General features: G+C 41.0%; 1 protein-coding gene across 1 annotated transcript in view; it reads right to left on the minus strand.

Annotated features, from left to right (window-relative positions):
- TULP3 (TUB like protein 3) overlaps positions 1-23,846 on the minus strand; it is a 68,620-nt gene that overhangs the window by 15,117 nt on the left and 29,657 nt on the right. Inside the window, exons 2-4 of the mRNA XM_080812068.1 lie at positions 16,388-16,439; positions 6,388-6,547; positions 5,544-5,720 (exon numbers count right to left, since the gene is read on the minus strand). Of these exons, the coding sequence (XP_080668194.1) occupies positions 5,544-5,720; positions 6,388-6,547; positions 16,388-16,439 (389 nt within the window). The remainder of the gene's footprint in view (positions 1-5,543; positions 5,721-6,387; positions 6,548-16,387; positions 16,440-23,846) is intronic.

Here is a 23,846-nt window from a genome sequence, read left to right on the forward strand (position 1 = left end):
TTTTGTCATGAATGGATGCCAAACTTTATCAAATGCTATTTCTGCCTCTATTAAAACAACCATGTTTTTTTTAGCCTTTCTCTTATTGATGTGATATATTATGTGGACTGATTTGCAAATATTGAACCACCCTTGCAACCTAGGAATAAATCCCACTTGAGCATGATGAATAATTTTTTTAATGTATTGCTGAATTCAGTTTGCTAGTATTTTTTTTTTTTTTTGAGGATCTTTGCATCTATGTTTATCAGAGATAATTGTCCTGTAGGGTTTTTTTGTTTGTTTGTTTTTTGGTTTTTGGGTTTTTTTGGTGGCATCTTTTTCTGGTTTTGATATCAGGGTAATGCTGGTCTCTCGGAATGAATTTAGAAGTTTTCCTTCCTCTTCTATTTTTTGGAATAGTTTGAGAATAGGTATTAACTCTTCTTCAAGTGTTTGGTAGAATATATCTGTGAAACCATCTGGTCCTGGATTTTTGTTTGTTGGGAGTTCTTGGATTACCGATTCTGATTACTGATTTTTTTGGTTACTTATTTGCTGGTAACTGGTGTGCTCAATGTTCTATTTCTTCCTGTTTCAGTTTTGGTAAGTTACATGTTCCTAGGAATTTATCCACTCCTTTCAGGTTGCAATTTGTTGGCATGCAGTTTTTCGTAATATTCCCTTTTAACTGTTTTTCTGTGGTGTTGGTTGCTATTTCTCCTCTCATTTGTGATTTTATTTATTTGAACCCTTTTTCTTTTTTTCTTGACAAGTCTGGCTACAGGTTTATCAATTTTATTGATTTTTTTTTCAAAGAACCAGCTCCTGGTTTCACTGATCTGTTCTATTGTTTTTTCTAGTTCCTTTATCATTTATTTCTGCTCTCATCTTTATTATTTCCTTCCTTCTGCTAGTTTTAGAAGTTTTATGCAGCTATTCTTTTTCTAGCTTCTTTAGGTATAAGGTCAGGTTGTATATTTGAGGTTTTTCTTGCTTCTTGAAGTACGCTATTGCTATAAACTTGCCACTTAGAATAGCTTTGGCTGTATCCCAAAGGTTTTGAACACTGTGTTTTCATTTCCATGCACTTTTTTTTTTTTAAGATTTTATTTATTTATTTGACAGACAGAGATCACAAGTAGGCGGAGAGGCAGGCAGAGGGGGGTGGGGAAGCAGGCTCCCTGCTGGCAGACAGCCTGATGCGGGGCTTGATCCCAGGACCCTGGGATCATGACCTGAGCTGAAGGCAGAGGCTTTAACCCACTGAGCCACCCAGGTGCCCCTTCCATGCACTTTTTAATCTCTTCTTGCATTTCCTGGTTGATCCATTCATTGTTTAGAAGAATGTTATTTAACTTCCATGTATGCATGGTCTTTTCCAGAGAAAAAAACCTAGAGATTTTTTTCTTGTGGCTGACTTCTAGTTTCATAGTGTTGTGGTCAGAAAAGATGCACAGTATGACTTTGATTTTTACGAATTTGTTGAGGCTTGTTTTGTGACCTAATATGCGATCTAGTCTGGAGAATGTTCCATGTGCATTTGAAAAGAATGTGTATTCTGCTGTTTTAGGATGAAATATCCTGAATTTTATCTGTTAAATCCATCTGGTCCACGGTCTCATTCAAAGCCACTGTTTCCTTCTTGATTTTGTGTTTGGATGATCTGTCCATTGATGTAGTAGGGTGTTAAAGTTCCCTACAATTATTGTATTATTTTCAATTAGTTCTTTTATGTTTGCTTTTAATGTTTTATGTATTTGGGTACTCCCAGGTTGGGAGCATAAATATTTAGAATTGTTATATCATCTTGTTGGATTGTTCCCTTTATGATTATATAGTGTCCTTCTTTGCCTTTTGTTACAATATTTGTTTTAAAGTCTATTTTGTCTGATGTAAGTATTGCCCTGGTCTTCTTCTGGGGGAGGGCACCAGCCTCCGAAGGGACTGAGGCATGCATGACTGGGAAGGGGTAGGCCCATCCCAGTGAAGGTAGGCAGGGCTTGGTGTAAGCAAGTTAGGTAGCAAGTGTCAGTGCTGCACTGGTTCCCACAGGTGGCTGTGTGCTTATACAAGGGGCAGAGGAGGGAAATGGTGCCTGCCAGTATCTCTGTTCCTGAAGGGGTGTCTCCACCAACGCTGTCTCTCTGGGAAATGCTCCAAGATGAACAACTAACTTCCTCGTTGTGTGCTCTGGCACTCTTCAGATTGCTGTTTCCACTCTGTATGTCCATGGGGTGCTTGCCTGCCTTTCCTCCAAGAGCAGCACAGTGCCCTCCAGGCTCTCCCTGAACCAAGCCCACTGACCTTTAGAACTCCAGGCTTTAAGCCTTGCTGGTTGCAGGAACTCATGAAATTCAGCACCTCTTGCTTTCCAAACCAATTGCTATGGGGATTTGTTTTCGCCTGCACTTCCCTGTGTGTTAATCTGTCTCTTGCCCTTCTCCATGAGTGCAGCTCCCTCCTCACCACAGCAGCCATGACTCATTTCTCCCCCAAACCATGTCTCCACATTTCTACCTTCTTCAATTGTGGCCTTTTCTCTACCTTTAGTTGTGGAATATGTTCTGCCAGTCTTCAGATCAACTTCTGGGGTATTTAGGATGATTTGATAGTTATCTAGTTGTATTCGTGGGGTAAGGTGAACCCAAGGTCCTCCTACTCTGTTGCCATCTTCCCCTCCTATACCCACTGTTCACTTTAAATGGGTGAATAGTATGCTATGTTGATTATACGCCAATAAAGCTACTATTAAAAAAATTCTTTGGTTTGTGAAGGACGTATTTTCTTTGTTTTCTAAAATGTTAACCTTTCTTTCTTTTGTAGCAAAAAGGCATAAAACCTCACAATCATGGATATTTTCACTTAGTACTATGTTTGCAAATGCCATTTTTATGCCAAAAACTCAGCTTATATGAATATATGTTTTACGATAGAGTTCAAAGATTTCTCCCAAACTTGTAGAAAAAACAAACTGGACCCACTTAAGGGATATAATCTGCCAAACTGACACATCCTAGATCTTAGTCAAGAAAGTACTTAATGGGGTGCCTCAGTTAGTTAAATGTCTGCCTTCAGCTCAGGTCATGATCCCAGGATCCTGGGATCGAGTCCTGCATCAGGCTCCCTGCTCACTGCGGAGTCTGCCTCTCCTTCTAGACTTACCCCTGCTCGTGTTTACTCGCCTTCTCTCTCTGTCTCTCTCCAAAAATATAAAATCTTTTTAAAGAAAAAGTGCTTAATGGGTTTTATGGTCAAGATGCAACTTGTTGAGATGTAAAAAGGCATTAAACCACCTGGTTTCTCAGAAAGGCCAGTTCTCAGAAAAAAAAACATAGCCATCACTCCATAGGGCAGGGTAGAAGGGGAGAACTCGGTATTTACAGTAAGGGATAAAGAACTAGGCAAAGAATCAGAAAATCTAGGTTTGCCGCTACTTAGCTAGGTGACTTGGGGTAACTTAGCTTCTGATTAAATGAAGGTTGTCTTTGCTCTGACTCCTCCACATCATTCACTTTCTTTTGTCGTAACAACAGTGGTAGTAAAATAATAGGGAAATGCCACAATCACATTCCTATTACAGACAGGGAAACAGAGGCAGAGGAAAGGAAAGCTGTGTTCCCCCTTTCCCAACCAGATGTGGCAGAGTTGAGATTCAGAACCCAGAAAGAACCCGGGTTTCAGAGCTATGTTCTGACCCCCTTTACCATGGCTGCTGCCACACCCTGTGCTCCTGCCATCTGTCCTGGTTTTCATAACATATCATGATTTTATACCCAATACCTTTGCACATGTTCTTTCTTTCACCCAAGTGTGTCACCTTAGCAGCAATGTGACCATGGACAAATTACCTAGCCTGTCTGAGAGGCTACAAATAATTACAAATGTAATATATATAATTTTCTTATATGTAAATGGAGAGACTAATATGTATGAATGCCCCTAAGTACTGTTATAAATATTTAAGTTTATTTATTTTTTTAGTAATCTCTGTACCCAATGTGGGGCTTGAACTCATGATCCCAAGATCAAGAGTCAAACGCTCTTCCAACTGAGCCAGCCAGGTGTCCCTATAAATTTTAAATTAATTGAGATAATGTATGGCAAGTGCCTGACATACAAGAGACATTCAAAATGTCGGTCTGCAGCTGCTTTGACAGATGTTTCAGTAAACAGGAGGCACCCATCCTTCCTGGCTCAGCTTAATCGCTCTCTTTTGATGCCTTTCTTGTCCCTTCTCATTGCCCCAGCAATGTAATTCTATTTCTCCCTGGTTTTTACTCTTGCATATACTACATTATAACTCCAGGTCAGGCCACCAGCCAAACCATCTCCTCCATAAGTCTTCCTGCTTCTACACTTGCCTCGCCCCCACCTTCAATTAATTCCTTTTGGTGCAGCGTAATTTTTCTTAGTTTTCCCATTAAGCCCAAATTGGGTAATAATATTCCTCAGATCAAATTCCCTCATAAGTTTCAGTTATTTTTCAAATAAAGTCCAAGTTCCTAATATGGCCTATACTGGCCTAAATAATCAGAGCCCACTCACCCCTCCAGGCTTACCTCTCTCGTCCCTCTTCCCACCTTATCCGCTCATACTGTGCTGGCCAACCATTCTGAACTGGCCAGCTCCATCTCCTGTACTGGGCTGTACCTTAGACATCACTCTCCCTGGAAAGCTTTCCAAACCTTCAACTCTGGGTTAGGTACCCCTCTCGATGCTCTCTTGGCTATTTACTTAAGTACATGATGGCTCAATTAGAATAAACACTTCAGGAGGGCAGGACCCTTGTTTCTGCTGTAGCCTATGTGCCTATAACAGTGCCCAGTATTTAGTATATACTCAACACCATATTTTCTAAATTAATGAATATGTGAATGTGTTTGAATGTACATCTGGTCTACCATTCTGTGGTAGACCCTCCTGATTCACACATCCCAGGCCTACAATGCCTCCCTATGACTAAGGAGGCACCCAGTAAATATTTATTCATTCAGTCTTCTTGCCTAAAAAGGGGACACTTAATTTCTTCCCACGAGAAAATCATTTTTTAAGAAGGAAAGAAAACCACAAAAGCTCTCTGAGATGTACAGGAATATTTGTGGAAGTGGTAACTCCAACTGGCAGAAAGTAGGCGCTAGTAAGAAAAGTATTAGCTTAAGTACATTTTGATCCTATTTGTATTCCTCTTCAGCCATCACTAGATCAATAAATCTGTGAAATGGAGGCTGAGTAGGGGTGTTGAGTGGCAACTTTGTCAAAAGGGAGTGGGAACTAAAAATAAGATCTCAAAGAAATAGTCACATATAGTAGCTAGTGCTGCTGATAATTTATATGTAATTATCTTATTTCTCTCAGGCAACAGGGTAAATACTACTGTGGTTGACAATAATCAATTCTCAGATGTCAAAGATGTCTAATATTGTCACCTCCGTAAAGCCATAAGCCACATCCCAAGCAATTTTGAACCATCTAGATTGTTAATCGACAATGAAAGCAAGGAAAGGAAAAGATTACACATGGCTAAGATGATTAACTGCCTTACATTCATTACCAATCCTTACCATGTTTTTGGAGAATCTCCTGGAGATCTGGCTTGGACACAGTCTCCAAAGTGCTTTCTCCATCAACACTTTCTTCAGTATCCTCTTCTGTAGCAGAGGACCCTACTGAGAGAACATGAAGTTTGGTTTCCAAATCTTGAGCATCTGACTTCAAGAAGGCAGCTGGACCATCAATGCCTAGGGTCCAAAAGAGAAGAGGAAAGTATTATCTGTTATTTGGGTGGGTGGTTTTGGTGTATGTGATCAGAATTAAGAACCATCCAAGCATTTCACTTTTCTTTTCTTAATATCCATGTGGATGTTTGTTAATAGAGTAACTCAGACTGGTGTTCATTTTATTAACATGTTCTGACTGTTACTAAATAAAATGTACCTGATGTCATGCTTTAGGAACTAAAGACTGAGACTGTGAAAACAAAGCAAGTCCATCAAAGTTCAGATCCTATCCAAGTCAACAGCTCACCACCTCACGCAGTCCGTTGAGTCCTAGTTATTGGAAGACTGGGTGCTCTCTACTACTCCTGGCGTCATGGCTAACTCTGCCATGACATAACATGACATGACATTCAAGACCGTAAGTTCCTCAAACAGACCATTCTGGACTAAACCACTTGGCAATGAAAACAATAGCTCTAGGATAGGTATAAACATCAGGGTATCTTCCACTAATTAAACCACTGCTTTTATTTTCACTCTAAGACCCAGAATGTGATTATGAAAATTTATGAAGGTACCTAGTAATGATGCTAATATTGTCCCTTTGGTCCATCTGAGAATCTTCCTGTCTTCTCCTAGCTTTATGAAAACTGTACCCTAGTGGGAAGAGATGCTGCCTAACACACACCATGTAAGATGACATCGTTCTGTGGGGTATGAGGTTCCACCAAAGGAGTTTGCTCCTCGCTACCTCTTGGCTTTGATCGACGAAGCCTTGCTTCTGGATTTGGCTGTACCATGAGTGGCTCAAGGCGCTTTTTTCTCTGCTTCTTCTCCAGCAGTGCTCTCTAGGAAAAAAAAAAAAAAAAAAAAGTGATACTATAGCTAGGAGAGGTACAACAAGACCTAACTGCTTTGAATATTTATTGTTTTTCACTAATCCTCACAAACCTCTTGTAAACTAATTTATCCTACTTGAGACATGGGAAAATTGAGGCACAGAGAGGGACAAGGATTCACTCATTTCATTTAATAAATATTTACCAAACACCTATAAAGGTCTATTTAAAATGATACAAACGCATTTCTAGCCAAGCTGAGCCCATGATCCAAGTTTACTTAAAACATTTATAGTACGGTGCCTGAGTGGCTCAGTTGGTTAAGCAACTGCCTTCAGCTCAGGTCATGATCCTGGAGACCCAGGACTGAGTCCCACATTGGGCTCCCTGCTCAGTGGGGAGACTGCTGCTCCCTTTGACTCTCCCCCCCACCATGCTCTCTCTTTCTCATTCTCTCTCTCAGATAAATAAAATCTTAAAAATAAAATAAAATATTTACAGTAATTATATTATTATCCAAGCATGGTCACAAGCTTAAAATACATGAACAGTTATGCATAAGGGAAAAGATGAAGAAATACATGAATGGTGATTACTTTGGGTGGCAGAATATGGATTTTTCTCCCTTTTTCTAGTTTTCTATGTTTTTTCTAAACTTTCTTTTATAATTGAAAGAAAAAAATAGAACGTATTATCCTCTAAACCTCAAATTATTTTCCTATTTTAATCAGCTACAGAGCAGTAAGTTTTGCTTTCTTGCTCATTTTTACATAATTAGAAATCTAACAAATCTGGGCCAAGCATAAAAAGGGAAAAAAATTACAGTTGGAACATTCCAAATAGAAAGTAATCAGCACTGTGGCTAAAAGTGACATCAAGAATATGGTAGCAAAGAAAGTCAGGAAAAAAAGCATGAGAGACTATGAAAAAAAATACAGCAAGATGAAAAGGAAGGTACTAGCACATATATTATTTTTACGCTTTGGCAAATAAGAGCTTATAATACCTGGCAATTAATTATGGATCTGGGATATTTCAGAATGGGAAAATGCCAAGCCCCAAGCTAAAAAATTAAGCCATGATTCTAAACCAAAAATATTATAACCTACTTTATTGTTCCTTAGGCAAAAAGCTATTTGCTTTTTTTCATTGATACGGCTTTTACGTGCTACTAGAAAGAAGAGTCACTCCAAGGGGTGAGACTATCAGTAGGAAAGAAAATACATTTTTCCACAATGGGGCTGGTGAAAAGCTTGCGGATAAATTCAGAGGACATAGAAGAAACAGAACTATTCTTTGCCCAGCCTTGTGAATAAGAAAAAAGACTAGGGAGCTAATAATATGCCCAAATGGACTATCCTGTCAAGAAAGAATAAAGGTGGGACCCCTGGGTGGCTCGGTCATTAGGCATCTGACTTCGGCTCAGAGTCCTGGGATCCAGCCCCGTATCAGGCTCCCTGCTCAGCGGGAAGCCTGCTTCTCCCTCTCCCACTCCCCCTGCTGGTGTTCCCTGTCTTGCTGTCTGTCTCTCTGTCAAATAAATAAATAAAATCTAAAAAAGAAAGAAAGGGAGAGAGGGAGGGAGGAAGGGAGGGAGAAAGAAAGGAAGGAAGGAAGGGAAAGAAAGAATAAAGGTTAGAGCAATCTGGGAAGGAATAATTGAAGTTTTTTTTTTTAAGATTTTATTTATTTGACAGAGACACAGCGAGAGAGGGAACACAAGTGGGGAGAGTGGGAGAGGAAGAAGCAGGCTTCTCCGCAGAGTGGGGTGCCCGATGTGGGGCTTGATCCCAGGACCCTTGGATCATGACCAGAGCCTAAGCCAGCCACCAGGTGCCCCAGTAATTGAAGTTTCTGAGATTATTTTGAAACTCATGAATTAATATGAATAGATGGACCTTAACATAACAGGAACACAAAATACATATTTGGTTACAATGAGCTTCTCCCCGCAGAGCTTGCTGATACGGTTCTTCTTGCAACTGTGAAGTTTTGCACAGGGGATAACGCTGAAGAGATGGGAAATATGAAACACAGAGACATGAGAACCACATCTGGTCGATGTGGCCAGTTACCTAGCCTCAGATAGTCTCATAACCGGCAACAACTGAAGAAGCAAAAACACAGGCCACAGCTAACCCATTTTGTTAACGTATATAAAGAACAATGTTCTGTGGACAGGGGGACATCTGGGTCGCCTGGATGCCGCAGTCAAGTGCCAACCTCTTGATTTCAGCTCAGGTCATGATCTCAGGGTCATGAGATGGAGCCCAGAGTCAGGCTTCACGTTCAGCCGGGGGGGGGGGGGTCTACTTAAGATTCTCTCTCCTTCTGCCCCTCTCCCCACTCATACTCCCTCCCTCCATCTAAGAAAGAAAGAAAGGGAAAGAAAGAGAAGAAAAAAGAGGAGAGGGGAGGGGAGGGAAGGGGAGGGGAGGGGAGGGAAGGGGTATTGGTCCAGAAAAGGGAAGCCAAAGAACAAGAATTTGGCAGAGTTTATCCAACCTGTCCAAAAACATAAATGCTGACTCTAGAAGACAATTCTATTTACTGGGAGAGCTTATTCTCTTTGTGGACAGGAAACTATATAAGACTTCTTCGTGGCCTTGATAAAATATTCCTCAGGACTACTAATTTCATTTCCTCAGATTCCCTGCTTACTAATCAGCCTTCTAATTGTCAATTAACTTCTTAGGTATCCTATTTCCGGGAACAGGGAACCATGACCAGCAGAGATGGATGTATCCTGGAAAAGCTGGAGTTCTCATTGTAAATTAATAAATTAGTGTCCGGTTTCATAACTGATCATTGTGAATTTGACTAGCGTGAGTTTGTGCTAGGACCTGGTTACACTTAGGTTCACTGACAAAATCAAGTTTTTAGACCTGCAAAGGGCAGACTAGACTCTCAGTCACAGTGATCCTGTGACTGTATCTGGCAAAGCCTTTCTCTATCAGCGTCAATACCGATCAAACTCATTTAGATCAACAACTTGAGGGAAAACAACAACCAACCAACCATAGATCTGAGCTGTGAAGCCCAGGGCTACAGGACTGCATTACAGCACTAAATATATCCTGCTGTTGTCCAAGTTTGTAAACAAGAAAAAAAAATCATAAAATAACTACCAAATTGCCATCTAGGCGAAACGTGTCCCCTGATTCAGCATTTTAATCATCCTCACATAGTTTGAATGAGGGAGGAGGGAGGTGTTAATTGAGCTAACCAATTGCAACCATGTCAATTCGCTTTCATTCACATTTTACCTTCCCTAAAAAAGCCGTCAGTGAGGCTGCATAAACAACATTAAAGGAAGGACGGGCTGTCAGGAAGAGAGCCGCAGGTGACTGTTTGATAAATGCAATCGAAATATGTTGCTTTCAGGGCTGTTTTTAAGTGGCACATAAGCCTTTAAATTTCCCAATTCCCTCGGAAACTGAACAATAACTCAAAGAATCCATCTTCTCCAGAATGTGGTGGTAAATCCTATTATCATTCCCTGGGAGCAAAATACTGAATGCTAATTCCAAAATAAGTGAGGAAATAAAGGAGATTAGATGGGGGGGGGCTGGGATTCCAACAAAGAGCTTCGTTTTATAAAATAATAAAGCGCAGGCAAGCCTCAAATTCATAAGAGCCTGACATCACTGATTCTCAATTTTCTAGAGCTGATGGGCAGGTTACAGTCTGATGCTCGTGGGATAGACCTGGCTGACCACAAGGTAGAACCAGCAAGATCAGAGTGGCTGCCAGCAATCTAAGAGTTTGGCTAAAAACACCGAATCTTTCTGGCACACAAAGTGAGATCATAAGAAGACAAGGCTAAAATTTTTAAATCACGCTTTTTAAAATATCAATTCAACACACCAATGACCACCTCTCTTAGAATGATAGGTACAAATAGATGGGCAACCTGACCCCAAAGGAGTATGTTGTATTTTAATCCATTGTCCACCAGATGGCACAAACGTTCTCCACCTAATGGGCATCTGTGTCTAGGGTCCATCACTGGAGGAGTCTAAAAATCTTCACAACCTGTAGCCAGCTAAGGTGTCCACGTGCCCCGAAAAAATGAGTACCCTAACGAAGCTAGTAAAAATAAAAGCAAAATATACCCAGTGAGAGAATCTTCTAAATAAATAGTGCGGGGACAACTGGATAGCCACACACAGAAGACTGAAGTTGGAACCTCACACCACATATAAAAGTTAACTCGAAAGAACTCATAGGAAGTGGAAGACTCTTAGAAGAGTCAGAAGACTCTTAGATGACACAGAAGCAAGTCTCTATAACATTGGGAAGCTATGGTTTCTTAGATATGACACCGAAAGTGCAAGAGACAAAAAGAAAAAATAAATTAAAACTCTATGCTGAAAATGGTACCATCAAAATATTTACAAATAACATATATATATATATATATATATATATATATATTTTTTTTTATTTGACACAGAGAGAGACAGCGAGAGAAGGAACACAAGCAGGGGAGTGGGAAAGGGAGAAGCAGGCTTCCTGCAGAGCAAAGAACCCGATGCCGGGCTTTATCCCAGGACCCTGGGATCATGACCCAGGCTGAAGGCAGACACTTAATGACTGAGCCACCCAGGCGCCCCTACAAATAATATTTCTGATAAGGAGCCTGGGTCTAGACTATATAAAGAACTCTTACAGTTTAACGATGAAAAGACAATAACCCAATCTAAAAATGGGTTTTCTCCATTTCTCCATGCCTCCAAAGAGAACATACAAAGAACCACTAAGTACATTTTAAGGCTCCATATCATTAGTCATCAGGGAAATGCAAATCAAGACCACAGTCAGATACCACTTTGTACCCACTAAAATAGCTACAGTCAAAGACAGACAATAATAATAAGTGTTGACAATGATGTATAGAAACAAGGCCAAGGACATGGCTGGTGGGAATGTGTACAATGGTTCAAGGACACTGGAAAACAGTCTGGCAGCTCCTTAACGTGTTACCAGACGACCCAGGAACTCCATTCCTATTACCCTAGGTATATTAGGTAGGCTTTGGGGTACCTATACTTAGATATATCAGCCAAGAGAAACGAAAGCATGTCCGCAGAGAAGCTTGTACATGAATGCTCAGAGCAGCACTACCAGCAATAGCCAAGGAGTAAAAACAACCCCAATGTCAGTCAACTGATGAATGGATAAACAATATGTGGTGTAGCCATGACTGGGAATGTTACTCAACAATAAGAAGACCGGAAGTACTGACAGAGGCAACAACATGGACGAACCTCTTCCTAAGTCAAGAAACTGGACACAAACGACCATGTGGTATATGGTTCCATTTGATATGAAGTCTAAAAATCATTTGTGCACTTTAACTGGGTATATATTTACAGTCAGTGAATTAGATCTCAATAAAGCTGTTCAAAAACCTAGAACAAAAACACAGGACAAAAATAGTCCTATGTAAATTATCTCTAAATCTAGGATTTTTAAAATATTAAATCCTAAGATTATAGTATCAGAGGAAAAAAGATAGATATGAAAGAAACTAACCTACTCAGTACTACTGAAACCTGGACAATGAGTGATTTAAGAGAAGGAAAATGTCTGTGTGGAAATAAGGTAAGATAAAACTTAGAGCAAGAGTTACCTTGTGTGTCTAGGGCCACCCAAGGCAGGGAGTGGCCTAACCAGACAGTCACCTATCTCATTTGTTGCCAGGTGTATCCCTTTAGTAGCAATGAATTAATTATATGATCACACAATGATATTTACCATAAATATCATTTTACAAACTGCACTCACTCTGATTTCAAACTCATCACGCCTCTTTTCTAATTGTAAACTTCCCACACACTTATCTGATAGGATTGTGGTGATCAGCTATTCTGGTATATAGTTCATTAGAAATTACTAAATTAATCCCCGGGTTTAGATTCATCACTTATGATATTGGTTAGTATGAACCAATCCTCGTGAGACTTATGAACTTTGGCTGCTTTTAGCAAACCACTTCTCAGCCTACAAAGTTCATGACCAATGACTCTCAACCTGGGGACATTCCCAAAACAGGATTCCTAAGTTATGGACCCATGACTAAGAGGTTAATCTATTGTATACTTCAGGCAGAGGTGGGGAGAATAACGTTCCCCAGCCTCTCCCACCTCGCCTGACAATCACTGCTAGATTAAGCCAGTCATGGATATGGGAGTGCATGGTCTTGGGTAGGGTGGCATGCCCTGGACTGAGGGACAGACTTTCACCAAGATCCTACCAGCCTCTGAGGCCCAGACTGAGCAGCAACCTAGCCTTCCTCGGTGTACCTCATCTCAGGTCTAATTTCCATACTCTCAGATCCTCACTTTCTATTATCTGACCTCACTTTACAGATGAAATAGTGGGACCCACAGAGTTTAAGAATCTTACCTAAAATCACCCAGCTAATTAATGGCAGAGTCAGAACGGGAACCAATCTTCCAGTTCCCAGCCCAACCTTTCGTTCATCCTGTAGTGCTGCCTTTGTCCCAGGCCATTTGAATGCTCAGCTTGCGTGTGTGGAAATTCCCTTACCCCCTGCTGAGCAACCTCCTTTTAAGGCCAGAGAAGGTGCTTCAGACCCTCACAGTATTCTCACAGGCTATTTAATACATTTACACAGCAGGTCCCCAGATTTTTTTTTAATTTAAAATTTTATATTGTATATTCATTAACTGTCTCTGCAAGAGTACATTAGAAGTTAGTAACAGTCTCTGGGTGCACCTGGGTGGCTCAGTCAGTTAAGTGTCTGGCTCCTGATTTCCGCACAGGTCATGATCTCAGGGTCATGGGATCGAGCCCCACATCGGGCTCTGCACTGGGCATCAGAGTGGAGCCTGCTTAAGATTCTCTCTCTCCCTCTTCCACTGCCCTAAACTCCTTCCCTCAAAAAAAAAAAAAAAAGTCTGCAGCACCTGGGTTGCTCAGTTGGTTAAGCATCTCCTTTTGGCTCAGGTCATGATCTCAGAATTCTGGGATCGAGTCCCACTTTGGGCTCCATGCTCAGTGGGGAGCCTGCTTCTCCCTCTGCCTACCATTCCCCCTGCTTGTGCTCTCTCTCTCTCTCTAGCTCACTCGCTCTCTCTCTCGCTCTCTCTCTGACAAATAAATAAATAAAACCTTACCGGGGGGGGGGAGGGGGGGTAGTTAGTGACAGTCTCCAGTAAAGAACTAAGCCAAGCAGAGGAAGAGAGGCTTTTCATGAAATATCTTTTGAGAATTATTGGAATCCTTACCATATGCTTTTATTGCCCATAAAAAAAAGCATAAATTTTAAAAATCTGTGCCATATAAAGGCCTACAAAATCCCAACACATATACCATAAACATATTGCACGTAGCACTCTCATTAAAAAGAATAAAAATTGGGCATCTGGGTGGCTCAGTGGGTTAAGCTTCTGCCTTCGGCTCAGGTCATGATCTCAGGATCCTGGGACTGAGCCCTGCATCAGGCTCTCTGCTCGGCGGGGAGCCTGCTTCCCCCCACCCCCTGCCTGCCTCTCTGCCTACTTGTGATCTCTGTCTGTCAAATAAATAAATAAAATCTTAAAAAAAAAAAAAAGGAAAGGAAGGATTGTTTATTTCACACCCTCCATCTGACAACTTTATAAAGAATGTGTGCAAGAATACTAGATGGTTCTCTGCTTACAGGCAGCCCATCCCATGGATAACGGTGAGACAGCCACATGTAATTGCTGAGAAGTTTGTTGCCATTTTCCTGTAAGGCTACGAAAAACTAGATTGGCTTAAAATGTCCCTCAGTCTCTTTATAAAGATTTTATTTAATTTTAGAGAGAGAGTACAGTAGGGGAAAAGGCAGAAGGAGAGGGGGAGACAGAGAATCTCAAGCAGACTCCCTGCTGAGTGTGGAGCCTGATGCAGGGCTCGATCTCAACCCTGAGATCATGACCTGAACTGAAATCAAGAGTTGGATGCTCAACCAACTGAGGTACCCAAGCACCCCTCCCTCAGTCTCTTTAAAGGAGGCCAGGAGAAGGGAGGCTATGGCTGCTATGTTACCCTCAGCAATGGTTTCAAGGAAGTCTATCTATAAAAGCACTATGGCTAGGCTCCCCTGGGACAGGTCACCCACGCCAGGGTCTCCAGCCTTTGGAGCCCAAGCACCCTGGGGATCCCTAAGCCTGGAAGTGGATTTCATCACACGCCAACATGGAGGTGCCAGGCTGGTGGGGGCTCCTGGTCCTCCTGGCGTGGAGGGTACGCTTTGCACACGTGACTGTGCGTGCATTTCTGCAGGGGCTCGTGGACAGGCAAGCCCTGACCTGTATATGTCACCTGGACACATGCAGAGCCCGGGGCGGCTGGGGCCCAGAGGGCTGGGCCCACAAGTCCCTGTCCACAGTGGCCACTCCTCTGGGACCCTCGCAGAGAGGTGGGTGAGGGGGAGAAGCTGTGATTGTCATATACCCAGCCGGGCGGCTCCAGAGGGCTCCGGACTGGCCATGGCCACTGGTATTGTTACTTAGACCTTTCAGCCAACCAAGCTAGGTGGCTGGAGCCACACCTAAGTGGCTGCTCCTCTTCACAGACACAAGAGGCAGGCCAGGGACCTAAACAGGACGATGGAGGCCATCACAGCCACCTAGAAGCCAGAGGTGTCCTCTGGTGGCACACACTTGCATACAGGGGAGACCTGCATGCAACGCTCCCCTTCCAGGTGCAGGTGAGGAGGCTGGACCCCACCAGCTGGTGACTTCAGTGGCAGTGGAATGCAGTGACAATCCCCACATTAGCACCATCATCATGAAAGGCTTCGAAGGTGCCACGCGGGGGCAGCCACACATGAGCACGAGCGCCAAAGCCTTCCCAGGGCAGGCATGGCATTCCAAACTACCAGGGCCTCGCCCTACAGAGAGTGTCCCTGTACCTCTCTGCCTGCCAGGCACAGACCTCTCTCCCACCTTTAAAGCAACTTACTACACTACAAGTCCCATTAGTCATTCCAACATTAGCATAAATAAGACAAAATTTTAGAGGTATGTTTAGGCACCTACAGAGTCTAGACACTTTGATGATGATCCTACATAAACAGACTCGAGCTATAGAACGTCCTGAATGAGGTAACATGCACATGAAACTGCAAATTAGAAAGCAATAGATGTAGAGGTTCTAAGCTGACCAACAATGACGATCACAGAAAATAACAATGTACGACTGTTATTTATTTCTTCCTTCATTCAAATACTTAGGGAAGGATTAGTACGTGCCCAGCCCTGTGCTAGGAACTTCTGATATAACGGTCATCATAAACAAACTTGGCTCCTGTTTTCACGGAGCTTAGGCTAGTGGAGGAAACAAACATAAACCAAATCACTGAAAAACAGAATTAATGTGTAGCTGAAAATTGGGACCAGTATTGTGAAGAAAATTGTGCTGTAAGCACTTGAGGTCTCTAAGCAGCCCAGTAGCATGTTCAGATCTGTATTTTAGAATAATAAAAAAAAAATCTTGTACTTAACTGAAATCACAGTGCAGAGAGGTATGCAAGGCAGCAGGGCCATTACTACATAAAATACAATGTTAACATTCTTCTAATTCTTAGGAAAGATGCCAAGGAATTTTCAGTGATTAGAAATCCAAGGCCAGTTTTATGGCTGTGCTCCTAGAAGTACTTTGGTCTTGCCAGAGCCCAAGGCCTTGATTTAGCAAATACAACCTCCAGACACTGCTTAGTAACATCAAAGCCTTTTCCTTGCCTGCCTCCATTCCAGGACCCTGCCAAGACTTCAGAGTCCAGACTATCAGTATCACAGTCAGTACAGCCGGCCACTTGTTTCAAAACAGGAGGAAGACTCCTGATTTACTCACCTGATTATCTAGTTTAAGCTGTCGAAGCTTCATGGTCTCATCTTCAAAGGCACTGTTTAAAAATAAATAAATAAATAAATAAAAGAAGCATGTAAAGAGAAAATCCTGTTAAAATGATGTCAATTTCATCTTTTTCATCTATCTACTCCTTTGGGCTGTTTAGAACCAACTGATGTTACGTTAGGGGCAGCATCCATGTCTAGATGTTACCCACACTGACTGCAGGAGGCCTTGCCATCCTTAATGCCACACTTACTCCACAGAGGACCTCAGGAGATTGAAGTACCCAAAGAGTTAAAAAAAAAAAAATACAGATGTAGTGTGGCACGTGGATGGCTCAGTCAGTTAAGTGTCTGACTCCCGATTTCGGCTCAGTCCTGATCTCAGGTGGGTGAGATCAAGCCCCACATGGGCTCCACACTGGCCATGAGGCCTACTCAAGATTCTCTCCCCACCTCTCCCTATCCCTTCCCCCTCCCAAATAGTTAAATAAATCTTTAAAAACAACCAAAAATAAATAAATAAATAAATAAATAAATAAATAAATAAATAAATAAAAGGATGTAGGACACAGACCCCCATGCATGCAGGGATTTTTTTTAAACCATATGTTGAGTACTTACTACAGGCCAGACACAGTGAAGTATCTTACACGCATTATTTTATTAATTCCTCAAAACAACCCTCTGAATTGGGTACTATTATTTTTCACACTTTGAAGCTGGAGAAACAAACTTGGAGGGCCATGCATAAGGTTAAACAGCAGAAAGAGACCATAATCCAGGTCTCTTTCCAGAGTTTAAAATCCACCTAAAATTGAAATATATTTGTCTTCTTTCTTGCAGCTAGTTCTAGGAAAGAGAGAATGAGAACTACAATGGGGCTCAGGGCAGGCTGCTCCCGGGTTTGTCAAAGTGGAACACTGATAATTCTGAAAGAAAGTTTACTTGAGAAACAACCAGTGCAAGCACATTCTGACCCTCCTCTCTGTCCCCTCGAAAGCAGGAAATAAATTTCCCATGTGACAGGTGCCCTCCCTGCACCAGGAGGTAAAGAAACATCCTTATCACCAGAGATAGAGAATTCGAAGCCTAGAAGTCAGTGTACACTCACTCATTAGTACCCAAGACTAAGTTTCTTTGTCTTGTCAGTTCTTCACAAATTTATTGTTTCTATTTCTAAAAGGTACATAAACCACCCTCTTTGGTTATTTCTTAGGCCCATATCTACAAGACCTCCATACCTACAAAATTAAATTTTTTTTCTCCTGTTAATCTGTCTTATGTCAATTTAATTATGAGACCAGCCGGAAGAACCAAGATGGACAGGGTAAAACTCTCCCCTACCCCAACAACTATGTACAGTATCTTACTATAGCTCACTGATTCCCTTAAGATCTAGGAAAGTCATTTAATTTACTTTTCAAGTTTTCCATTAATAAAACATGATGCCATGTTCATCTAAGTATGGATGAACAGACAAGATTTAACACCACCAGGAGACAGATTTGTTTGACAGAAGAAAACAACGATGACAAAAATAGAATCAAATTACTGTCTCCAGATCCTTTTGAACTTTTCAAAAACTCTCTCAGAAGCTAGTTCTATTTTTCGAAAATTTTCTAATTTAAGATTTTATTTTGTGACTCAGCATTCTTGGGAAGAATAAAGTATGAAACAAGGCAGAAATGTTTCTAAATTATTATTATTTGTAATAACTATGATTTGTATTACAAATTTTTACTGGGACCTTACTGTAAGAAAAACTATAAATACAAGGTCCTTTTTAAGAAGACAGATTCTGTAGCTACAAAAGGAAGCATGGCTTTTCCTGCATTTGAGGTAAAAAATACCAAAGCATCTATCCATGGCTTAATGGCTTACCACTCCCTTCGCATATTTTAGAAGGTGCAATTAACAATGCGTAGCAACTTAGATACATACTATCTCCAAGGCTCCTCCTTGGAAATCTGCTTACAGGTTACTTACTAACCTGTAAGCAGATTTAATAACCCCTTAGACAAAAATAAAGATGACATTCTGGTTCTCTGACAGTTCCCCTCTATTAATTTCCTTATAAACTATATGCTTTAAAAAAAAGCTGGGTATTCAAAATAAATCATCTCCTTTTCCCAGTTCATAAGATGGACAAACAGGGGTACCTGGGTAGCTCAATTGGTTAAGCATTAGACTCTTGAGCTCGGCTTGGTCTTTTTTTTTTCTTTTTAAGATTTTATTTATTCATTTGATAGAGAGAGCATGAATGGGGCGACGAGGCAGAGGGACAGGCAGACTCCTTGCTGAGCCAGGAGCCCAATGCGGGGCTCAATCCCAGGACCTGGAGATCATGACCTGAGCCAAAGGCAGACACTTAACCATCTGAGCCACCCAGGCACCTCTCAGCTCAGGTCTTGATCTCAGGGTCATGAGTTTGAGCCCTATACTGGGCTCTGCTCTGGGTGTGTAACCTACTTAAAAAAAAGGGGGGCGGGAAATAAACAGATAAAAATGACAGATATGATATAACCATGCCTTGACGCTGTGGGCTCCTAACCTTTCTCCTAGATATGTTCCTGTTTTCCTTAGTGTTTTTAATCTTCATTCACATATTTTAAAATCCTAGCTTTATGAATACAGTGCTAGAATATTATTAGTATTCAGTGGACATCAGTATAAATTTGAAAAAATTCTACATAAAACAACTAAGAGGGGGCGCCTGGGTGACTCAGTTGCTTGAACATCTGACTCTTGGTTTGGGCTCAGGTCACGATCTCATGGGTCGTGAGAACCTGTTAGCCTGCATCGGGGCTCTGCACTCAGCGGGGAATCTTCCTGCAGATTCTCTCTCCCTCTCCCCTTGCCCCGACCCCCGTACTCTCTTCCTAAAATAAATATAAAATAAAATAACCTTTTTCTTTTTAAAGAAAATGACCAAGACAAAAAATTATGAATATACATATGTATAGGAAAAAATGTGAATATACAGGAATGGGTAAGGTAGAATAAAAATGCACTGTTATATACTAGTATTTTCAACAGTTACTGCTATGAATCTTGTTTTTCCTCTACCTCACTCTGCTCTCAATACGACATCACAATTGCAAAATCCCCTGGCATGGAAAAGAAATCATCCTATCCCACCACTTTAGCCCATACACACATACACACACACACACACACACACACACACACACACACACACACACACAATGTTAAAAACCTCAATCACGTAAATTCTGACACACAACTGAAGTCCTCAAACATTTCTCTTGAGGCCTCTAATAGTGAGGAAACCAGGTGTATCTTCAATGCCTGTCTTGACACCACTTAATTCCTTTCATCAAGCCTGGGCAAGCTGAACAGACAATTTAAATAAACAGGTTTTGTTTTGACCCGAATAAGAGAGGCACTAAAAAGATGCTACATCATTGTAACATGTAGATACCTACTATACTTCAAAGCTATACTTTCTTTGAGCTCTAGCTTTCAATTATAATTTAGCAGAAATAATATATTTTATATATTTATATTAATCTAAACTAGAATTTCTAGTCTAACCTGGAAAATGATCTTACTAAATTTGCATTTCCTCCTTTAGTACTCTCTCCTTTCTTTCAAACAAAGTTGTTGAATAGCCAGCCTAAGCAAGCCTGGTTAGTAAATCAACACAAAACAGAAAGAATCCCTACAGAGTAAAAGAAATGGAATTACTATGTTTCCTCCCATTTTTCTCATGGAAAATTTCCCACTTACTTGACACAGGGAAAATCCTAAACATACATGCTAGAAAAACAGATCCAACATTCGAGTGTGGCACATAATTATGCCCAAAGAATATCATTCTCTTGAACTACTAGTCTCCATTATGTATAGGAGCATCATATATATAATATCATGTAGCATAATATATATTTAACATATATAATGCAAGGCTCACCACAGTAAGGATAGTCACCGTATCCATCACCATAAAACATTATTACAATATTACTGGCTATTTCCCTATGCTATACTTTTTATCCTCGTGCCTTATTTTATAACAGGATGTTTGTATCTGTGAATGTTCTTTACCTTATTCACCCTATTATTTCTTTAATTGAAAGGATTTTTGAGATAATACATGTGTTAAGAAGATAGTTCGTGCCAAACCCTTTTTGTATGATTTTTTCTCTTGCTAGTGTTTTTCTTCATTGATTATAAAAACAATGCATACTCATTTTGTATATTTTGAAAAAATTTATAAAGAAAATGAAAGTCTCTTCACGATCCTACCATCTTGAGATACAATCCCTGCTAACAAGGAAACAAACATCTTTAATGAATATTAAAGGCAGAGGCTTTAACCCACTGAGCCACCCAGGTTCCCAAAATGTTACATTTTTTAAAAAAGATTTTATTTATTTATTTGAGAGAGAGACAGTGAGAGAGAGAGTGAGCAAGGAGAAGGTGAGAGGGAGAAGCAGACTCCCTGTGGAGTTGGGAGCCCGATGCAGGACTCGATCCCAGGACTCTGGGATCATGACCTGTGCTGAAGGCAGTCGCTTAACCACTGAGCCACCCAGGTGCCCCTAAAATGTTACATTTTAACCATTTTTAAGTTCAGTGGTATTAAGTACATTTACACTGTTGTTTGCATGCAAATTTTTACAGCAGCATTATTCACAAGAGCCCAAAAGTAGAAACATCTCAAGTGTCCATCAACTAATGAACAGGTAAACAAAATCTGGTTTATCTATACAATGGGGTATTATTCAGCCATAAAAAGGAGTAGCTAGGGGCGCCTGGGTGGCTCAGTGGGTTAAAGCCTCTGCCTTCGGCTCAGGTCATGATCTCAGGAACCTGGGATCGAGCCCCGCATCGGGCTCTCTGCTAGGCAGGGAGCCTGCTTCCCCCTCCTCTCTCTCTCTCTCTCTCTCTCTCTGCCTGCCTCTCTGCCTACTTATGATCTCTACCTGTCAAATAAATAAATAAAATCTTAAAAAAAAAAAAAAGGAGTAGCTACTGAAACATGGGAGAACCTGGAAAACATTATGCTACATGGCAGAAGCCAGTCAACAAAAGACCACACATATTGTATGATTCCATTTTTTTTTCCAAGATTTTATTTATTTGACAGAGAGAGAGAGAGAGAATGAGCAAGGAGGGGGCGGGCAGAGGGAGGGAAATGCGTCCTGGGATCATGACCTGAGCTGAAGGCAGACACTTAGCCAACAGAGCCATCCAGGTGACCCTATATGATTTGGTTTTTTGAAATGTCCACATCAGGCAAATTTATAAAGGCAGAATGTAGATTAGTGATTGCTTACAGTCTTGGGGGGATGAAAGTTGGGGGATGATAGCTAAAGGGCATGGAATGTCTTTTTAAAGTGATGAAAATGTCCTAAAGTTAACTATGGTAATGGCTGCACACTTTAGTAAATATATTAATAACCAGTGAGGTGTATCTATTTTTTTTAAGATTTTATTTATTTATTTGACAGAGATCACAAGTAGGCAGAGAGGCAGGCAGAGAGAGAGAGGAGGAAGCAGGCTCCCTGCTGAGCAGAGAGCCCGATGCGGGACTTGATCCCAGGACTCTGATATTATGACCTGAGTCGAAAGCAGAGGCTTAACCCACTGAGCCGCCCAGGCACCCAAGTGTGTCTATTTTAAAAGGGTGTATTATATGATATATGAATTACATTTCAATAAAGCTGTTATTATAAAAAAAAAGTCCATGAGTCTATACTAATTCTAAATAAATAAATGGTATAACAAAGATCTTTGTTACAGAATAATGCCAACTAATAAATACAGAATGAATAATAGAAGTAGACTATCATGACTTTATAACCACCATATTAATAATTGACTCTTGCAAGAAACATTGATGGATTCTATTACCACTGAGCGAAGCAGGGTAGTCAACACAATCTCAAGTATCTTCCCCACAGATTATATTAATTACAAAGAGAAAAAGGTAACATTACAATGAGGAAATCTGGCAGGTATCACCTTAACCAAATGAAGGGATACAACAACTATGAGGGGACACACTGACATATGGTATTGCCTGATGTGATGTACTGAAAAGAATACATACAATATGATATATGCAACATTCCTGCCAACAATGTTTGTTCTAAATCTATTCAAGAGGAAACAAACTAAGTGGAGGAAAATTCTGCAAGACAACTCTCACGATTCTTCAAAAGCATCCTTACCAAGAGAGACAATAAAAACAGCTCTACGTTAGAGTGGAGGAGATTTAAGAGATTTCTGGCAAGAAAATATAATACAGAATCTTTGAATTACGGATCAAAACATACAGTGAAGACTACTGCGGGTGCACTGGGGATATCTGACTATGAATGGCACATCAGACCAGGATTATCAGTATATTCACGTGAAGTGTCCCACACGTGATAATAGTATTGTGGTCTTGTAGGAGTGCGAATGAGGTAGAAATAATGAGGGAACAGGAACTGGGTAGTATGGATAGGGGAGCCACACATCTCTGAGTATCCATGAGTCTATAATGATACAGATAAATAAATGAATGAATGAATGAATAAATAAACCAAGAAGAAGGTACAGCTCTTCCTTACAGAAAAAAAAATCCAATTAAAAAAGATAAAAGGAATGATGGAATAGAAAGTCACCAAAGCCAAACACCAAAGTAATAATTACTACAGGCAAGAATCATCAATGGCTGCTAAAATTAGTGGGTGAAAACATGATGAGAAACAGGGTATCTGCATAGTCTCAAAGTATCTGCCCATAAGATAATTACTGATTCCAATGGGAAACCTTAGAAACTTCACAGTGGAGAAACCTGGAAGACAGGACCTTAACTGAGGGATTAAGATTAACATCACCAGTAAGAAGACAGAACAATGTCAATGTTCCTCCTGATAGGATATGGCAAGAAAGGCACAGAATCATGTTGGTAGTTCTTGCCAAAAATGTACAACCTCAATTTAATCATGAGCAAAGAGCAGAGGAACCCAATCTGAGAAATCCACCAACAAAATAAAGGGCCAGTACTCTTCAAAAAGGGTGAAGATCAAAAGGGACGGGGGAGTGGGAGTTACAGACTGCAGTTAGGGGATGAGTAAATCACAGGGATGAAAGGTCCAGCATAGGGAATGGAGTCAATGGTACTGTAACAGCCTTGTATGGCGACAGACGGGAGCTATGCTGGTGGTGAGCAGAGCACAGGGTTGTTGAATCACTATATTGTACGCCTGAAACTAACGGAACATTGTGTGTCAACTATAATTTGATTTTTTTTTTAAAAGGATTTTATTTATTTGGCAGAGAGAGGTCACAAGTAGGCAGAGAGGCAGGCAGAGAGAGAGGGGGAAGCAGGCTCCCCGCCGAGCAGAGAGCCCGATGCGGGGCTCGATCCCAGGACCCTGAGATCATGACCCGAGCCGAAGGCAGAGGCTTAACCCACTGAGCCACCCAGGCGCCCCTAT

Source organism: Martes martes, assembly GCF_963455335.1.
Source record: "Martes martes genome assembly, chromosome: 8".
In the NCBI taxonomy this organism is placed as follows: Eukaryota; Metazoa; Chordata; class Mammalia; order Carnivora; family Mustelidae; genus Martes; species Martes martes.